We start from the raw sequence: 16,034 nt of genomic DNA, 5'->3' as shown, positions 1-16,034 counted from the left end.
GGACTACTGGGTACAGCTCTCGTGGCTATAGGTTTAGGGTTAGGTACCCTTTCCAACCCTGCAAAGATGTCTCTGTTGACTTGCCAGAAAAGTTTTGTTTTAGTTTGAATCTAGGTTTACACTGATTATGTTTCTATGTTTTTTGGAACCCTCTCATGGTTTTCACCCAAGAGATAAACAGCTGAGAACTGCATACCTCTGACTGTACACTGACCTGTTGTGCCATAACTGGAACACCATCATTGTACTATTGATCATGTGTAATACAAAACTCTAAAAGACTGATTTGAATATATATAGATATACTTCTCCTAGAAGATACAGTATTGAAACATGTAGAAGATCCTTGTTGTGTCATTTCAGAAACTACTTGTTATATATGTACTGCTGTACACTCGGCTTTCCCATCACTTTCTTTATATATATATATTGATACACGTATATGTTGATAGACCAGTTACCTCAGTATGGTCCTTGTGTCAATGGAATCCATGCACATGATAATACTTAGGCTATCATAAAAGAAATGTATCAACAAGATAACTCAATCTCAATATGTAGTGCACTCTTTCAGAAAAGGAACAACAGATGAACAATGTTTGGCAATGTTTTAGTGTAGTATATGGTCCACTCCTTAAATGGTTTCATAGTTAAGTGGTTGATGACTACCAGCAAATTTTCACTTTCAATTAACTCATATGCATGTTTTTTAGCATTATTGTTATCAAAGTCTTTGTTTTCAGAGAGGTGAAAAGTCTAAGAGCCAGAGTCAAAGTTTATACCTTGATAAGTGTCGACACTGGCTACTCACAGGAAATTGTCCATTTGGTGCAAAGTGCAAGTTTCAACATGGTCCCTTCATAGCCAAGAGACCAACAAAGAAGTAGGTGTTTATTGTGTATCTTTCTCATTTAGCACAATCTTAATGCTAAATATTCATTCGTATCATTGAGCCATTGAATCAGGCACTGATTAATACCACTATCAAAACAATGGAGGATATCAACAAGGAACATACTTTCTGAAGTTTTATTTCATATTTCATATTTCACAATTATCTGTTAGTTTCTTGAACACATCAGTAATCACTGACACAAGCGAGATCGGTCGATTGACAGACTATTAGATAAATTGATCCTGCACTTTTGCCAGATATACAAAAATCTGTAAAATGGAAACAGAGACTAGCCACGATTATGATCACTTGTTGCTGATAGAATCAAATTAAGGTTTTGACTTATTATCCCAGTGACTGTGTAAAGACAACACCTTGTCTGTGCATGGATTGAGATAGAAAGTTTCCTAGTTATGGCAAGCATGTAAACATTTGATGGGCATTCTAGTTGTCAGTAATGATGTATAAAACTGCCTAGCTTGATGTTTCGGATGTTAGATGTCACTCTTTCAGTCTTTGCAATAAACGAGAATTTCCTTAAGTTGTATGCTTCATGATTGACTCCCGTCATCATTGAGCATGAAAATTACATGGTCAGAATCTGTGCCTTTGTGTGCAACAAATGTTGCCCAATAACCATGATAACAGTGAACAAGACTATAAACAAGACCCAGGATAGAACTGATTTTCAGTATCCATTGCTTGTCGACTTTGCTTGTCATAGAAAAAGCATGTTTTTCAATGACCACTTTTCTTTTCCAGCCGTAGCGACGACGACGGAACAGACGATTTGCGATTAAAAGTTAAGGGCAGCACAGAACGACACCACCCAGAGGGTTCAGTGTCACCTGAGTCTCGGTCAGGGTCAAGGTCACGTCACGATAAAGAAACCAAAATCAAATCTACTGTTGTGGTAAAAAATACAACTGGTGGGGATAGCGGAGACGAGGATTCCGAAAACTCTGATAACTGGGACGCTGAAGGTTAGATCTGTTCTTCAGATACTCATATGGTTCTCATCCATATGTTTGCATCATGCAAAGTTCCCATAGTTTTCTGCTTGAAACCAATCATGTTGTGTCCAAATCCTGATTTTTTCTTGATCATGTCCCCGGGATTGTCAGCACCATGCCTCAGCTGGTGTTTTTCACCAGAGTGATAAATGTCAGAGACCTGCATCACTTCCAGTGGAAGACCTGTGAAGATCCAGGTTACAACTGATCTGCAGTATTCAAGTAAGAGGCAGCCAATGGGATCAGGTGGTCAGGTTTGCTGACTTGGTTGATACATGTCATCATATCCCAACTGCATAGATTGATACTGGCGCTGTTGATCATTTGATGATCTGGTACAGACGCAATTATTTACAGACCTCCATCAAATGGCTGGAATATTGCTGAGTGAAGCATTATACAACAAGCAAACTTTACGCCATGCCCCAGACTGAAATACTTTTCAAAGCTGAATTAGTCTCATTCACCCGTCTTTTATTGTCAAGTGTATCTTCATTCTGTTTTGAAATCTTGAAGGATGGCTACCAAAGCTTTGTTTTAGAGTTGATGTTATCATGGCCTCCCTCATCACTTGTTCAGTTGTGGCAGTAGTTTGGTTGTATGGCTGTTTGTTTTTATTCATGATCAAAATATGTCTTTTATAGTTATTGAGTGTAGTATAGTTGTATTACTGCTTGTTTTCTTAATCAGGTTCAAAACACATCTATGAAAGTGAACTGGACCAGGGAATTGTGAAGTTAACTAAATGTTTTACATGAGGTTTTAGCATTGATAGGATTATTTGTGATCAAATGTCTGTAGGTTCTTGGTTCAAATCCCATGACAACCCACATAGGGACTGGGAGGGAGGATGGGGCGAAATGAAAATGAAGAGTGTTGTTATTTAATTAATCCTAACTCCCAAGAATGTATTTTGGTGGAGATACATTGTGTTAGAAAACAGGTAACCCAGTGAATTGATCGAGGCATTCTTGTTAAATTTCCAGTCAGGCACAACTTAATGAAAACTGTTTATTTCTTTTCAGTATTGGATTACAAGAAAGAACTTGAACTTGAAAAGAAACGTCAAGAAATTCAGCGAGCGCTGAGCCAACTGGCTGCATCTGAGGGAGAAGAGAGGGAAAATATCACCATTGAAAAGAAGGTGCCCTCCAAAGAGAAAATAGCCAGGGTGAGCATTGCTGAATCTTATAGTCTCCAAACACAGTGGTTGCAAGGTTGTGCATCAAATACCATGCTCATCCCAGTATCAGTGCTTCTCATGATGCTGAAAACCTGCATATCTGACTCCCCCAAACATGTCCATGACTCCTTCTCATGACACCAGGGAGTCATAATGACTGCTAACATTTTATTCCAAGGGCAAACACTGATTAAAACTGACCCCAAAACATGTCCATGGCTTCCACTCCTGACACCAGGGAGTCATAATGATAGCTCAGTTTTTATGCCTAGGGGAAACAACTGCCAGTAGTAAGGATTAAATCACCTTTTTATGTACTCCCATTTCATAGTTAACTTTTTTTCTACTCGGCTCGAGACATTCTCATGTTACTGTTTTTAGTATTTGTTCCTAGTTGTCAAAATGTACAAGTCTTTACATGTTAAACATCAGTCCAAGCAAGGCCATACGTTTATGTGTGTGTCTGGTCAAATCGGTTCTTGATGAGCAGACAGTGGACAAGATACAGGCTGTTTGCCTTAGTCAGCGTCCAGGTGTTTGTTTCCCAAAGATAAAGCCCTGTTGGGGTTCCATGTTAGAGTAACCTTAGTTACCAGGTGGTTCTGGTTGCCAGGCACAGTTACATGGTTGACTGCTAGTACCCAAACAGCTTGAATTGCTGCTCACAACGTTGATCATTAGATTGACTTATTTCCTAAGCAGACAAAAGTGTTTTTGCAAAACAAACCTTATGTGAAGATTTAAAATGGTTGGAACTGGTCTGTAGAAACCCACACTTGATGTAAGAGATGAAGAATGGGATCGGGTGTTTGGCTCACAGACTAGGTTCATGCTTGTCATCATATCCAAAATGTGTATATTATTGCTTATGGTGCCAATCACTGGATTATTTGATCCAGACCAGAATATTTACAGACCCCCATCTTAGTGCAGATAATTGCTCAGTGTGGCATTAAAAAACACACAAACAATACAAACAACAACCATTAGGGTTCAAACTGGACCGTGGAGAGCTGATATTAAACCCCTCATATCTCAGCTGTGGAGAGCTCATATTAAACCCCTCATATCTCAGCTGTTGTGCTGCAAAAACTTGGACACATTAATCCTTGTTGCAGCGAAGACCACAAGTCAGTACCTGGCATCATCACAAGGTGTGGAAAGCATCTAAATACTGTCATACCACGTGAATACTGTCTTACTACCTGTAAATACTGTCTGATCACCTAAGTACTGTCTGACCACCTAAATACTGTCTTACTACCTGTAAATACTGTCTGATCACCTAAATACTGTCTGACAACCTCAATACTACCTGTAAATACTGTCTGACCACCTAAATACTGCCTGACCACCTAAATACTTTCATACCACCTAAATACTGTCATAACCTAAATACTGTCATAGCACATAAATACTGTCTTACTACCTGTAAATACTGTCATACCACCTAAATACCCTCTGACCACCTAAATACTGTCATAACCTAAATACTGTCATACCACCTAAATACTGCCATAACACATAAATACTGTCTTACAAGTAATACAACCTGTAAATACTGTCATAACACCTAAATACTGTCATACCACCTCAGTGTTTATTCTGGGACACGCGATTGCGCAATTCTCACTAATAATGATCAAATCACGCCATAAAAACAACAAGAGCGCAAACTGTCGCGCATAGTAATTTGTTCCCTAACTACCTTTCAAAGGAATGACTTTTTAAATTGGAGTCGGCCACAGAGTCAAGTTCGAGTGACAACATAACAGAGTTACCTCCCTTGGTTAAAAGCACTATCGGCACTGGGGAAACGAAATTCCATTCATATCAGTATCAAAATATGTAGCATTTTTCGATGAAGTTATGATTTGATTAATTAATTAATTGACAACATTAGACTATGAATCCTAGATATAGTGCTTGTGTACAGCACTTGCAAAACACAGTTTCGTCAATCTTTTCTAGAACATCAGTTCGTTTTAGCTTCGTTTTCGAAGTCAGACAATATTATCACTTGAAGTTGCAGACGACAAATGAATATGAAATTTTTATTTACAACGGTTTGTGGTAATTTGGTGTGAATAATGTCACGCAAAAGAATGAAAATAACTGACTTTTTTGCACAAAATACCACTGAGAAAGCAACAGTGTCCACCATGTCTCCCTGATCCTTCTGCTAAGGAGACATGTGAATCGAAAGGCGAACAAAACCCCGAGACTGACCCCGTTCCCTCCGAGTTTAAAAAAAACCTAAACCAAGTGTTTTTCAGAAAAAAGTGGTTGCAAGAATGCCCATGGCTCTCTCAAAATGAGCTTGGTGCTATGATATGTGACTACTGTAGCCAAAATAAAATGATCAATAGTTTCACTGGTGGTGGTTGCAATGACCTTCGTACATGCACACTATTTTGAAAGACAGTAAAAAGAAGGTATTCCCCCCTACATTTTCCAAATCCCCCCTCCTTTTTTTGTAAGGGGGCGACAAATCCCCCCTAGATTTTCAGTTCTAGAGTAGACACTGCCACCTAAATACTGTCTTACAGCCAGTAAATACTGCCATACCACATATTATATACTGCCTTACCACCTAAATACTGTCATACCACCTAAATACTGTCTTACTGCCAGTAAATACTGTCTTACTGCTAGTAAATACTGCCATACCACATATTATATACAGTCATACCACCTAAATACTGCCTTACCACATAAATACTGTCATACCACCTGTAAATACTGTCATACCACCTAAATACTGTCATACCACCTGTAAATACTGTCATACCACCTAAATACTGTCATACTTCCTAAATACTGTCATACTTCCTAAATACTGTCATACTTCCTAAATACTGTCTTACAACCTGTAATAAAGTGTAAATACTATATACCCCCTAAATACTGTCTCACCACCTGCAAATACTGTCATACTTCCTAAATACTGTCATACTTCCTAAATACTGTCTTACAACCTGTAATAAAGTGTAAATACTATATACCCCCTAAATACTGTCTTACCACCTAAATACTATCCTACTACCTAACTACTGTCAAAGTGCCTGTATACTGTCATACCACCTAACTACTGTCAAAGTGCCTGTATACTGTCATACCACCTAACTACTGTCAAAGTGCCTGTATACTGTCATACCACCTAACTACTGTCAAAGTGCCTGTATACTGTCATACCACCTAACTACTGTCAAAGTGCCTGTATACTGTCATACCACAAGCTTGCTTGAATACACTAGTTCTCCCTCACTTTAACAATTGAATCAAGCTGTTTCCTGTTTCATCGTATGACAACAATTCCCCACATGGGAACAATGTGTGAAACTCATTTCTGATGTTGATATTACTGGAATATTGCTAAAAGCAGTGTAAAACCAAGGTCCCTCGCTCGCTCGCTCACTCACTCACTCACTCATTCACTCACTCACTCACTCACTCACTCACTCACTCACTCACTCACTCACTCACTCACTCACTCACTCACTCACTCACTCACTCACTCACCCAACCCACCCACCCACCCACGCACCCACCAACCTTCCCTCTTACATTCTCCTGATATTGGGTGAACTTCATGTTCAGGTGATAAATGACTCTACAGCTGCATGGTTGTGCTTACGTATTTCAATGCCTGATAAATTGTGCTTGTGTTTGTTTGTATGTATGTCTGTGCCTGTATGTATTTGAGGCCGTGTTTTGTTGTGGTTTAGTGATGGAATTTTGTGATTTTGTACCCTCGTTTGTTGTAAGCTTCTGATGGACTCTGAATGCCTCAATAAATGACAGTTGTAGGCGCTTGTGTATTTTCTTTGTCACTATATCTAAATCTACAGGTGAAATTGATTGTCTTTCTCTCTTAAGGAATAATGGAGTTGTGGTCATCTTAGTGTAACTGTTTTGTAAGTCAGTGTTTGAGTACTTGATCCATGGTGATCTTAGTGCTACTGTCAATGTAAGTCAGTGTTAAGTACTTGATCCATGGTGATCTTAGTGCTACTGTCAATGTAAGTCAGTGTTAAGTACTTGATCCATGGTCATCTTCGTGCTTCTGTGAATGTAAGTCAGTGTTAAGTACTTGATCCATGGTCATCTTCGTGCTTCTGTGAATGTAAGTCAGTGTTAAGTACTTGATCCATGGTGATCTTAGTGCTACTGTCAATGTAAGTCAGTGTTAAGTACTTGATCCATGGTCATCTTCGTGCTTCTGTCAATGTAAGTCAGTGTTAAGTACTTGATCCATGGTGATCTTAGTGCTACTGTCAATGTAAGTCAGTGTTAAGTACTTGATCCATGGTGATCTTAGTGCTACTGTCAATGTAAGTCAGTGTTAAGTACTTGATCCATGGTCATCTTCGTGCTTCTGTCAATGTAAGTCAGTGTTAAGTACTTGATCCATGGTGATCTTAGTGCTACTGTCAATGTAAGTCAGTGTTATGTACTTGATCCATGGTCATCTTCGTGCTTCTGTGAATGTAAGTCAGTGTTAAGTACTTGATCCATGGTCATCTTCGTGCTTCTGTGAATGTAAGTCAGTGTTAAGTACTTGATCCATGGTGATCTTAGTGCTACTGTCAATGTAAGTCAGTGTTAAGTACTTGATCCATGGTCATCTTCGTGCTTCTGTCAATGTAAGTCAGTGTTAAGTACTTGATCCATGGTGATCTTAGTGCTACTGTCAATGTAAGTCAGTGTTAAGTACTTGATCCATGGTCATCTTCGTGCTTCTGTCAATGTAAGTCAGTGTTAAGTACTTGATCCATGGTGATCTTAGTGCTACTGTCAATGTAAGTCAGTGTTATGTACTTGATCCATGGTCATCTTCGTGCTTCTGTCAATGTAAGTCAGTGTTAAGTACTTGATCCATGGTGATCTTAGTGCTACTGTCAATGTAAGTCAGTGTTATGTACTTGATCCATGGTCATCTTCGTGCTTCTGTCAATGTAAGTCAGTGTTAAGTACTTGATCCATGGTGATCTTAGTGCTACTGTCAATGTAAGTCAGTGTTATGTACTTGATCCATGGTCATCTTCGTGCTTCTGTGAATGTAAGTCAGTGTTTAATAACCTGATCCATGGTGATCGTAGCATTACTGTGATTTTAAGTCAGTGTTTAAGTATTGGTCCCTGTTCATCTTAGCACTTCTGTCAGTGTAAGTCGGCGTTTTAAGTACTTGACCCATGGTCATCTTAGTGCCACTGTTTTGGTGAATTGGTCTTTAAATATGGCATCTGGTGACTTAAGCACTTCCACTGTCATAAATTATGTTTAACCACTGGAGCTATGTATGGTTTGGTAACAGGATGTTTGGTCAAATGTGTTTAGAATCAGTGACTTGAGCATGCACTAGTGCATGGGTAAGTATGCTAAATGAATATCTAATATCTGCTGCTTGCCCAAATCAGAGTTTGAGTCAGGAGCTTATGTCTCATAGCACTACTGCTGTTGTAGATCAACATTGATGGCAGCTATGGTTACCTTGTAACTAAGATTACTCAGTGTCCTGTTGAAATCCATGGACCTTGCCTTCTATATATGGTTCTTGACCAAGACTCGAGAACCCTGACTGTTCTACTTTTAACATTAGGATGTTGATGAGGATCACTCGACTTTCTATTCAAGCACTGTCATGTCAGTTATTCTCAGTTTATTCACATCTCATACCATTTGTCATCAGACCCATGAAGGTCCCGGGGTAGAATAGGTCTTCAGCAACCCATGCTTGCCATAAAAGGCGACTATGCTTGTTGTAAAAAGCAGCAAACGGGATTGGGTGGTCAGACTGACTGACTTGGTTGACAAATGACATCAGTTGCCAATTGCGTCGATGGATGTGCATGCTGTTGATCACTGGATTGTCTGTCTTATTTACAGACTGCTGCCATATCGCTGGAATATTGTTGAATGCGGCATAAAACTAAAAGCTCACTCACTCACTCAATCACCCATTTCCCATCAGTATATTTTTGAAAAAAGTTTATGTTCATATTTAAATGCATCATATATTCATCAGTGCAGATGTGTTTAGTGGCCAACATGCCCCTTGAATGTAGATTGGTCTGTGATGTTAAGCTTGATTTATGCCAGTGGTATCTTCATTTCTATGTTGCATGCATGTATTGTTTTCCCAATATGATTTTGATGACTGGGACATCAACTCCGGGCTTCTGTAGACACAATGTTCCTGCATCTCACGGGATTACATATGGCTCAGTCTGATGCAGGAATTGTGTCTGCTGTTAAGGAAATTAATAAATGCACACCTCATAAAAGTCAGATGAGCTCAACTTCACGCATGGACTTTGTACAAACCCAACCCTTACCCAGTACATTGAAGAAATGCCTGTATGAACCCAACCCTTACCCAGTACATTGAAGAAATGCGTGTATGAACCCAACCCTTACCCGGTACATTGAAGAAATGCATGTACGAAGCCAACCCTTACCCAGTACATTGAAGAAATGTGTATATGAACCCAACCCTTACCCAGTACATTGAAGAAATGCGTGTATAAACCCAACCCTTGCCCGGTACATTGAAGACATGCATGTACAAACCCAACCCTTACCCAGTACATTGAAGGAATGCGTGTATAAACCCAACTCTTGCCCGGTACATTGAAGAAATGCATGTACAAACCCAACCCTTGCCCGGTACATTGAAGAAATGCCTGTATAAACCCAACCCTTGCCCAGTACATTGAAGAAATGCATGTACAAACCCAACCCTTGCCCGGTACATTGAAGAAATGCATGTACAAACCCAACCCTTGCCCGGTACATTGAAGAAATGCGTAGAGTAGATGTTCATTTGGCTTAAGTTTATACTGCATATCAAATATTCTTTGCCACAGTGACAGCAGGGTATTTAGAGCATTCTCCATCTTCCCTCTCCCAGGAACCAGGGTCTCCTTTCACAAAGCACTAAGGTGATCATAAGTCACTAAGGTAACCTTAGTGCAGTGTTAAAGAATGGGAGCTACGGTTAACCTAAGAAAAAGTTGTTTCATGAAAAGATCCCCAGGACAGGTAATTGCTTGAAAATGGTAATTATGCGTCAAGGCAGCCATGTACATGATGATGGAATATAGAGTATACAAACGGACATGGTTACCCGGGTAACAATCTGGACTGGACACCGCTCCATTTCATAAACATCACCAATTTCATTCCATCGTCACCAGACCTCATATTGCGATGTTGACTGGAACAGTGTCACATATTTTTCAAGCACCCCCTTCTAAAATCCACTAAATCCACTAATCATTTGCCACTAAAATGTCCTCTCTAATTTAATACAAAAATAAAAAATATCAAATAGCATATTGTATATTACTTCTAGTATTGAAACTCTTCCCAGTAAACTAGGCAGAAAAGTCAGATTTCAAATTCAAAGTGGCCTCCATATGCTTGCTAGGTGTTATGCTATAAATACAATTTTGCTAAAATCTTGGAGATAGGTAAATGTAATGATAATTTTCAAACATGGCAAGTGTTTGGACAGTAATGCTGGTGTGATTATATAAATTGGCTTTCAAACAGAACTGGCTATCACAATCACATATGATATTGGGACTAGATCGTTTGATCAAAATCATGATGCTTCAGGCATGTCTCTTTTGGAGGTGCACAGTAGTCAGTTAAACCATCAGCAGCAGAGAAGGCCAGTCGTTTGAGTCTTGTTTCACTTGCCTGTATTAAGATCTAATCCATGAATTATGTAATGAAAAGAATGACTGTGTAATCCTCAGATGGATCAAATATGGATCAGGTGAGCTACAGTGTGTTTCGTTTGATTTAGGAATCTGTGAGTTTTACGCTTAAGAAGAACAGACCAGAACCTACAAAAGTAAGTCACACATTTAATGTTTCACTCTTCTGCCTTTTCTGTTTTACTTTTCTGTTTAGCAGTATTCTCATCCAGCACTACCTAAATTCACGATTTTACTTTGACCTATAAAACTTGGGGTCACAGGATCCAAAAATATCTAATATTTCAAGGGTCTTCACATGAAATTGGAGGGACCTGTACACAAATAAAGTTATGATAGTTTGGGGTTTAATCATTGCATCAATTTATGAACTTACTGATTCTTGCTGACAATGAAAAGTATTATGCACCTTCAGCGATGACTTGATCTTTTGTTGTCATCCTTTCTTGATGTGAATGTATTCTGGATACAGATTTCTGCCTTGTGTGAAAATATGTAATATCTTATTGTGTGGGAATGTTAAAGTGTAAGGTAACTTCTGTTGTGAAAAATGTTGCTACAGTAAGATCAAGCCAATATGCAGTCTCATTTGTCCAGTGCTATGCCCTTCTAACTCTGATGTGACTAGAACAGGTTGTGATGTTGGCACCAAGCAAGCCTGACGTTACAGTAAAACTTTGTAGCTTGTAAACCATGAATGGCCTTGCTGAACATAGTTGTGTAGAAAAAAATTACAGTGACAAAGACCCTTGTGACAAGGATAAAAATCTTGAGGAATTTCTTTAAGAACTTACAAACATAAACCCATTCATCATATCAAGATACAAAGCAGTCATGGGTAATTTATTCCACCTGTCATGTTTTATTGTACAGTTAACAAAAGTAATCTATTTCTGATATGAGATATAAAAAAATTATACATTCTTGTGCAGCCTCTGTAGAATGTTGTTAATTTTACAGGCTTTTAATATCAACCTATTTAAATGTGGACTGTTCCCCCTTAAGGACCCAATCCCTGCAATCCTGAATTTTATGGATAGGGGTGTTATTTCCCAAAGTGTCACCCAAACTTCAGTAGATCAGAAAATAATTGTGTATCTTTTTGCTGAAATAAACACATTAAGATCCAACAGTAGCATTGTTCATTCTAGTATAGTTGATGTAGTGGTGGTAATATTTTCGGAAGTTGTAGAAATGATGTTATGTTGGAACAATGATATATCCAGAAATAAACCATGCCTCATTTTCCTTTCTTCTCTGTGATTTATCATATAGCTATGGTATTTGTGAGCATGTTCAGCTGTATTACCTTGGTCAGATTTGCCACATACTAGCCAGTCCTCTCCTCTCTTTATCTTGGCAATACATAGACTCAGCTACATCCCTTGTTTACCAGTACCACAATTTCCATACTCTCCACAATATTCACTCTTTTTTCTTGAGCAATTTACTGGATTTTGTTTAACATTTCCTCAGTGTGTGTTTCTGTGCCCACGTCATAGAAAGTATTAAATCAGTCTTTGTTCGAGGACATGGGCAACTTTGATGATAGGCTTTTGTGTCATTTAGTTTTGTTAACATTGTTGCTTGTTTCTGTGTGAGCCAATCACTGTTTGTGTTTGGTGTATCATCATGCTTATCTTCTTGTTCAACCAGAATCATATCTGACATGGTCGCATTTTAACATGGACGAGTCACATCTTGAGTGCCAGCTCCACGAACAAGATGAGTTTTCTGGCTGTAACTTGCCAAATTGGCGGCATCGGACACGAATTTGAACTAGTCACCTAGAGATTCAAGCATGTGATGCCTCAAAGTCTTGGTAAGATTTCAACTAACTCTCGTGTATTTGTTGCAGCCGTTTTCCAGTGATTACTCAGATTCGGAGAGCAGTCCAGAGAGAACCAAAACTTTGCCGAAGAAGTCACCTAAGAAGACGTCCCCTCCGAGGTAAGTAGAATAGCCATAGAAACAGTGTTTCAGGTTAGAGAAGTAAAATTATGGCTGAAGTTTGATGTACAGCTTCTATGTGAGTGTATATCTGAAGCTGACTGTTGAGCCAGAGTTTAGGTTTAGAAGACTGAGTTGAAACATCCTGCTCGGTATTTCACTCATTGAACCCTGGCCCTGTTGGTAAAGAATCTGAGGTCAATTCTTCTCTGTCACCTCTCTCGTCAGACCAAACAGATGAAATATGGTACATGTTGTGACCCTGTGCTCAGTTGTTCGCTGTTGTTTAGCACAGCTATATGGCGATGATCTGTAGACAATTGAATCTGGACCAGATAATCCAGTGATTGATATCATGAGCATCGATCCACACAGTTGGGATACACTGACACATGTCAACCAGATCCACATGGATTATGGCGCTAAGCATTACGGATTGTTAAAGCAATGACTCATCGGCTTAAAACAATGTCTGAGTACTGTATTCATGTTAAGAATGCAGGATTGTATCTCATCTCTGCAAAAGAGTATCATTAGTTCTCAGCATTTCAGGCTGCTGTACAAAATATATGAAAATATGCATTTCAGTATATCATGAATGCTGTATTCCCCTGAAGATTCAGGTCTTTAGCAACTCATGCTTATCATAAGTGGTGACTGACGGGATCAGGTTGTCATACTTGCTAACATGGTTGACGTATGTCCATGTATCTCAGTTCCATAGATCGATGCTCATGCTGTTGATCACTGGATAGTCTGGTCAAGACTCAATTATTTATAGACTGCTGCCACATAGCTGGAATACTGCTGTGAGGCATAACACTAAACTCACCCGCTCAACATCATCTAAACCAAAGTGGTTTTATTATTTTCCAGTAAAAAGAAGGGGGACAAAAAGAAACACAAGCAGAAGTCTCCTGTTGGTAAAACTAAAGGTCCGTTGCGGAGCCCAAGCCCAGCCGATATGGGGAAACACAAGGAACACAAGAAGAAGTGAGTCCTTTCTGCATCTCACTCTTGGAGTAACATCTCCATGATACATTACCCAGTTGATTTTTACCTTGTTGTCCATTTTAAAACCTACATTTTGGTCTTTTGAGACCACCCTATAGGACCCCTGTGGCGGCTACAGCCAGGAGCGGATTACTCTAGACAATAACCTTGTACCTCACTTTCCATGCTCTTGTTCGACCGACAAGACGTCCATATCAACCAGAGAAATTTGTTGAATTCCTTCTAGAGCTAAGATGAGTGTTTCGAAAACAGCTACTGTATGTGTGGATCTCTTCCTTTCCATGCATGGGTGATTTAGAGATGGTTTCTGAATTTTTTCTTTCATCTTTTTGTTGTAACTTGTACCCGTCCCTCTCAGCTTGCAATGTGCTTGTCATGATGGCGGATGGGTACCTTAGCTATGCTTATTTCATTGTCTCAGTTTGCTGTTGGGTTGAGCATCTAGAGATGGACAACTAGACGGTGATGACTTATATCCTAAAGCATGCACAGTATCACCATCACTCCTGCAGGAGGCATAGCAGTTTCTACTGTGATTTTTACCAGTACATTTGGGTGTTGATTGTTTATCTTCCGAGGTAGCAGATGCTCTCTCATGGCGCATGCTATCTCTGTAAGGATGGAATCTCCATTGGGGCATATCCGGGATCATTTCCCGCTTGTTCGGGTCGTTCAAGATAGATCTGTTTACCTCTGGGGTGACAAACCAGATACCAGTGTTTTGCTCACGGATTCTGGATTCAGGGGCAGTAGCCAATGATGCCTTGCAGCTCGATTGGACAAACAGGGTTCTGTGGGTATTCCCACCAATACCACTGATTCCCAGAGTCCTGTCACAGCTGGCCGCACAACCAGCTTGACTACTTGTCCTTCTTTCACCACTTTGGTCGGCACAAGGCTGGATTTTCTTACATTCTCAGGTTTCTAGTACAACTTCCTGTACTGTTACCTTGTCGGGCAGACTTTCTATCTCAGAACGGAGAGTTCCACCTGAATCCCAGGATTCAGTGGGTGGCCTGGTCACTGTCCAGAATTGCCTCCAAGTGAGCAGAATTCCTGCATCAGTTACAGACACAATTCTGGCTTTGCAGAGGGATTCGACAAATGTTCGGTATGAGGATAGATGGGCATGTTATGCATGCCGGTGTGTCAGCAGAGGGATTCCTGATCCCTTTTCTGCAGATTTATTCTCTGTTTTGGAATTTCTTCTGTCTTGGTTCAAAGCTGCTCTGGCAGCTTTAACTGTTTGTGGATTTTCTACATCTATTTCATCATTGCACATACCTATTGATGGTGCACTGTTGGAGCAGCACCCTCTTGTTCAGCACTTTTTAGCAGGTGTGGACAGACTGTCCGGCTGTCCAAAAGATCAGTCCTCCATGGGAATTGTCAGTTGTTCTAGATTGGCTGTCTGGTCCCCTTTTTCATAATTTGTTGGGGCTATTGCTCCAGCTTTTGATGATATGGAAAACTGTGTTCCTAGTGGCTGTAATCTCTGGCAGGCAGGTAGTTGGCATTCACACAAAGGCTTCGGATCCAGCGCTGTTTTCCATAAAGATCGAGTTAGCATTAGGTTGCCAGACACTTACCATTCTTTGATGGATTGTACTTTCCACATTTCAGCACCTATTGAGCTTCTGCTTTCAGGGAATCATCCCGGCCAGGTACCCCTTTAAAGTGTAGCCATCTTCTAGATGTATGCCAAGAGCTTAAAGTATATATCAGGCGAACAGACGATATCCGTAGGGATAATCAGTTGTTTTGTGTTATGATGGGGGTAAGGCTGGTCTCCTGGTAAACAAACAATTTCCCAGTGGATTGTTGTGACTGTTTGTATGGATTACACTCATGAACATTGTGTACCATCTGAGCTTTAGAAGGCTCATTCGGTTAAATGAGTTGCCACTTCGAAGGTGTATGATGCAGCCCCACCTATTGAAGAGCTCTGGTCTAGGACTATTTGGAGCCAATGTCTGTCATTACCAACTTGATAGACACTCCAGCAAGCATGCTTGGTTCGGTTAGTCAGTTCTATCCAGTGGGCAGGGTTCTGCCTCTCAAGGCAATTGAGCTTTCAGAAATGAACCATTATGTGCTGATTTAATTTGTGTCAGGTATATGAAACCTTTCCTACCTATCCCCTTGGTTGTTTTGTTCTGTGGTGGTGGTTATTGTCCTATATACTTTGCATTAATCTCTTACTGCTCTAGTGTTTGGCTGGGATAGTCGCTTCCGACTATTTACGTGAGGGA

General features: G+C 39.9%; 1 protein-coding gene across 5 annotated transcripts in view; it reads left to right on the top strand.

Moving 5' to 3' along the window:
• LOC137281445 (zinc finger CCCH domain-containing protein 13-like) overlaps positions 1-16,034 on the top strand; it is a 38,331-nt gene that overhangs the window by 1,664 nt on the left and 20,633 nt on the right. For 2 of the 5 annotated variants that reach the window (XM_067812675.1, XM_067812673.1), the window contains exons 2-7: positions 744-883; positions 1,658-1,878; positions 2,934-3,079; positions 10,908-10,955; positions 12,677-12,768; positions 13,645-13,761. In XM_067812675.1, the coding sequence (XP_067668776.1) occupies positions 744-883; positions 1,658-1,878; positions 2,934-3,079; positions 10,908-10,955; positions 12,677-12,768; positions 13,645-13,761 (764 nt within the window). The remainder of the gene's footprint in view (positions 1-743; positions 884-1,657; positions 1,879-2,933; positions 3,080-10,907; positions 10,956-12,676; positions 12,769-13,644; positions 13,762-16,034) is intronic. The other 3 variants (XM_067812674.1, XM_067812677.1, XM_067812676.1) reach the window with 3 other exon arrangements.

Source organism: Haliotis asinina, chromosome 4 (assembly GCF_037392515.1).
Source record: "Haliotis asinina isolate JCU_RB_2024 chromosome 4, JCU_Hal_asi_v2, whole genome shotgun sequence".
In the NCBI taxonomy this organism is placed as follows: domain Eukaryota; kingdom Metazoa; phylum Mollusca; class Gastropoda; order Lepetellida; family Haliotidae; genus Haliotis; species Haliotis asinina.
Note: the sequence above shows the minus strand (reverse complement) of the source record. Positions and strands in the feature narration are given on the sequence as shown.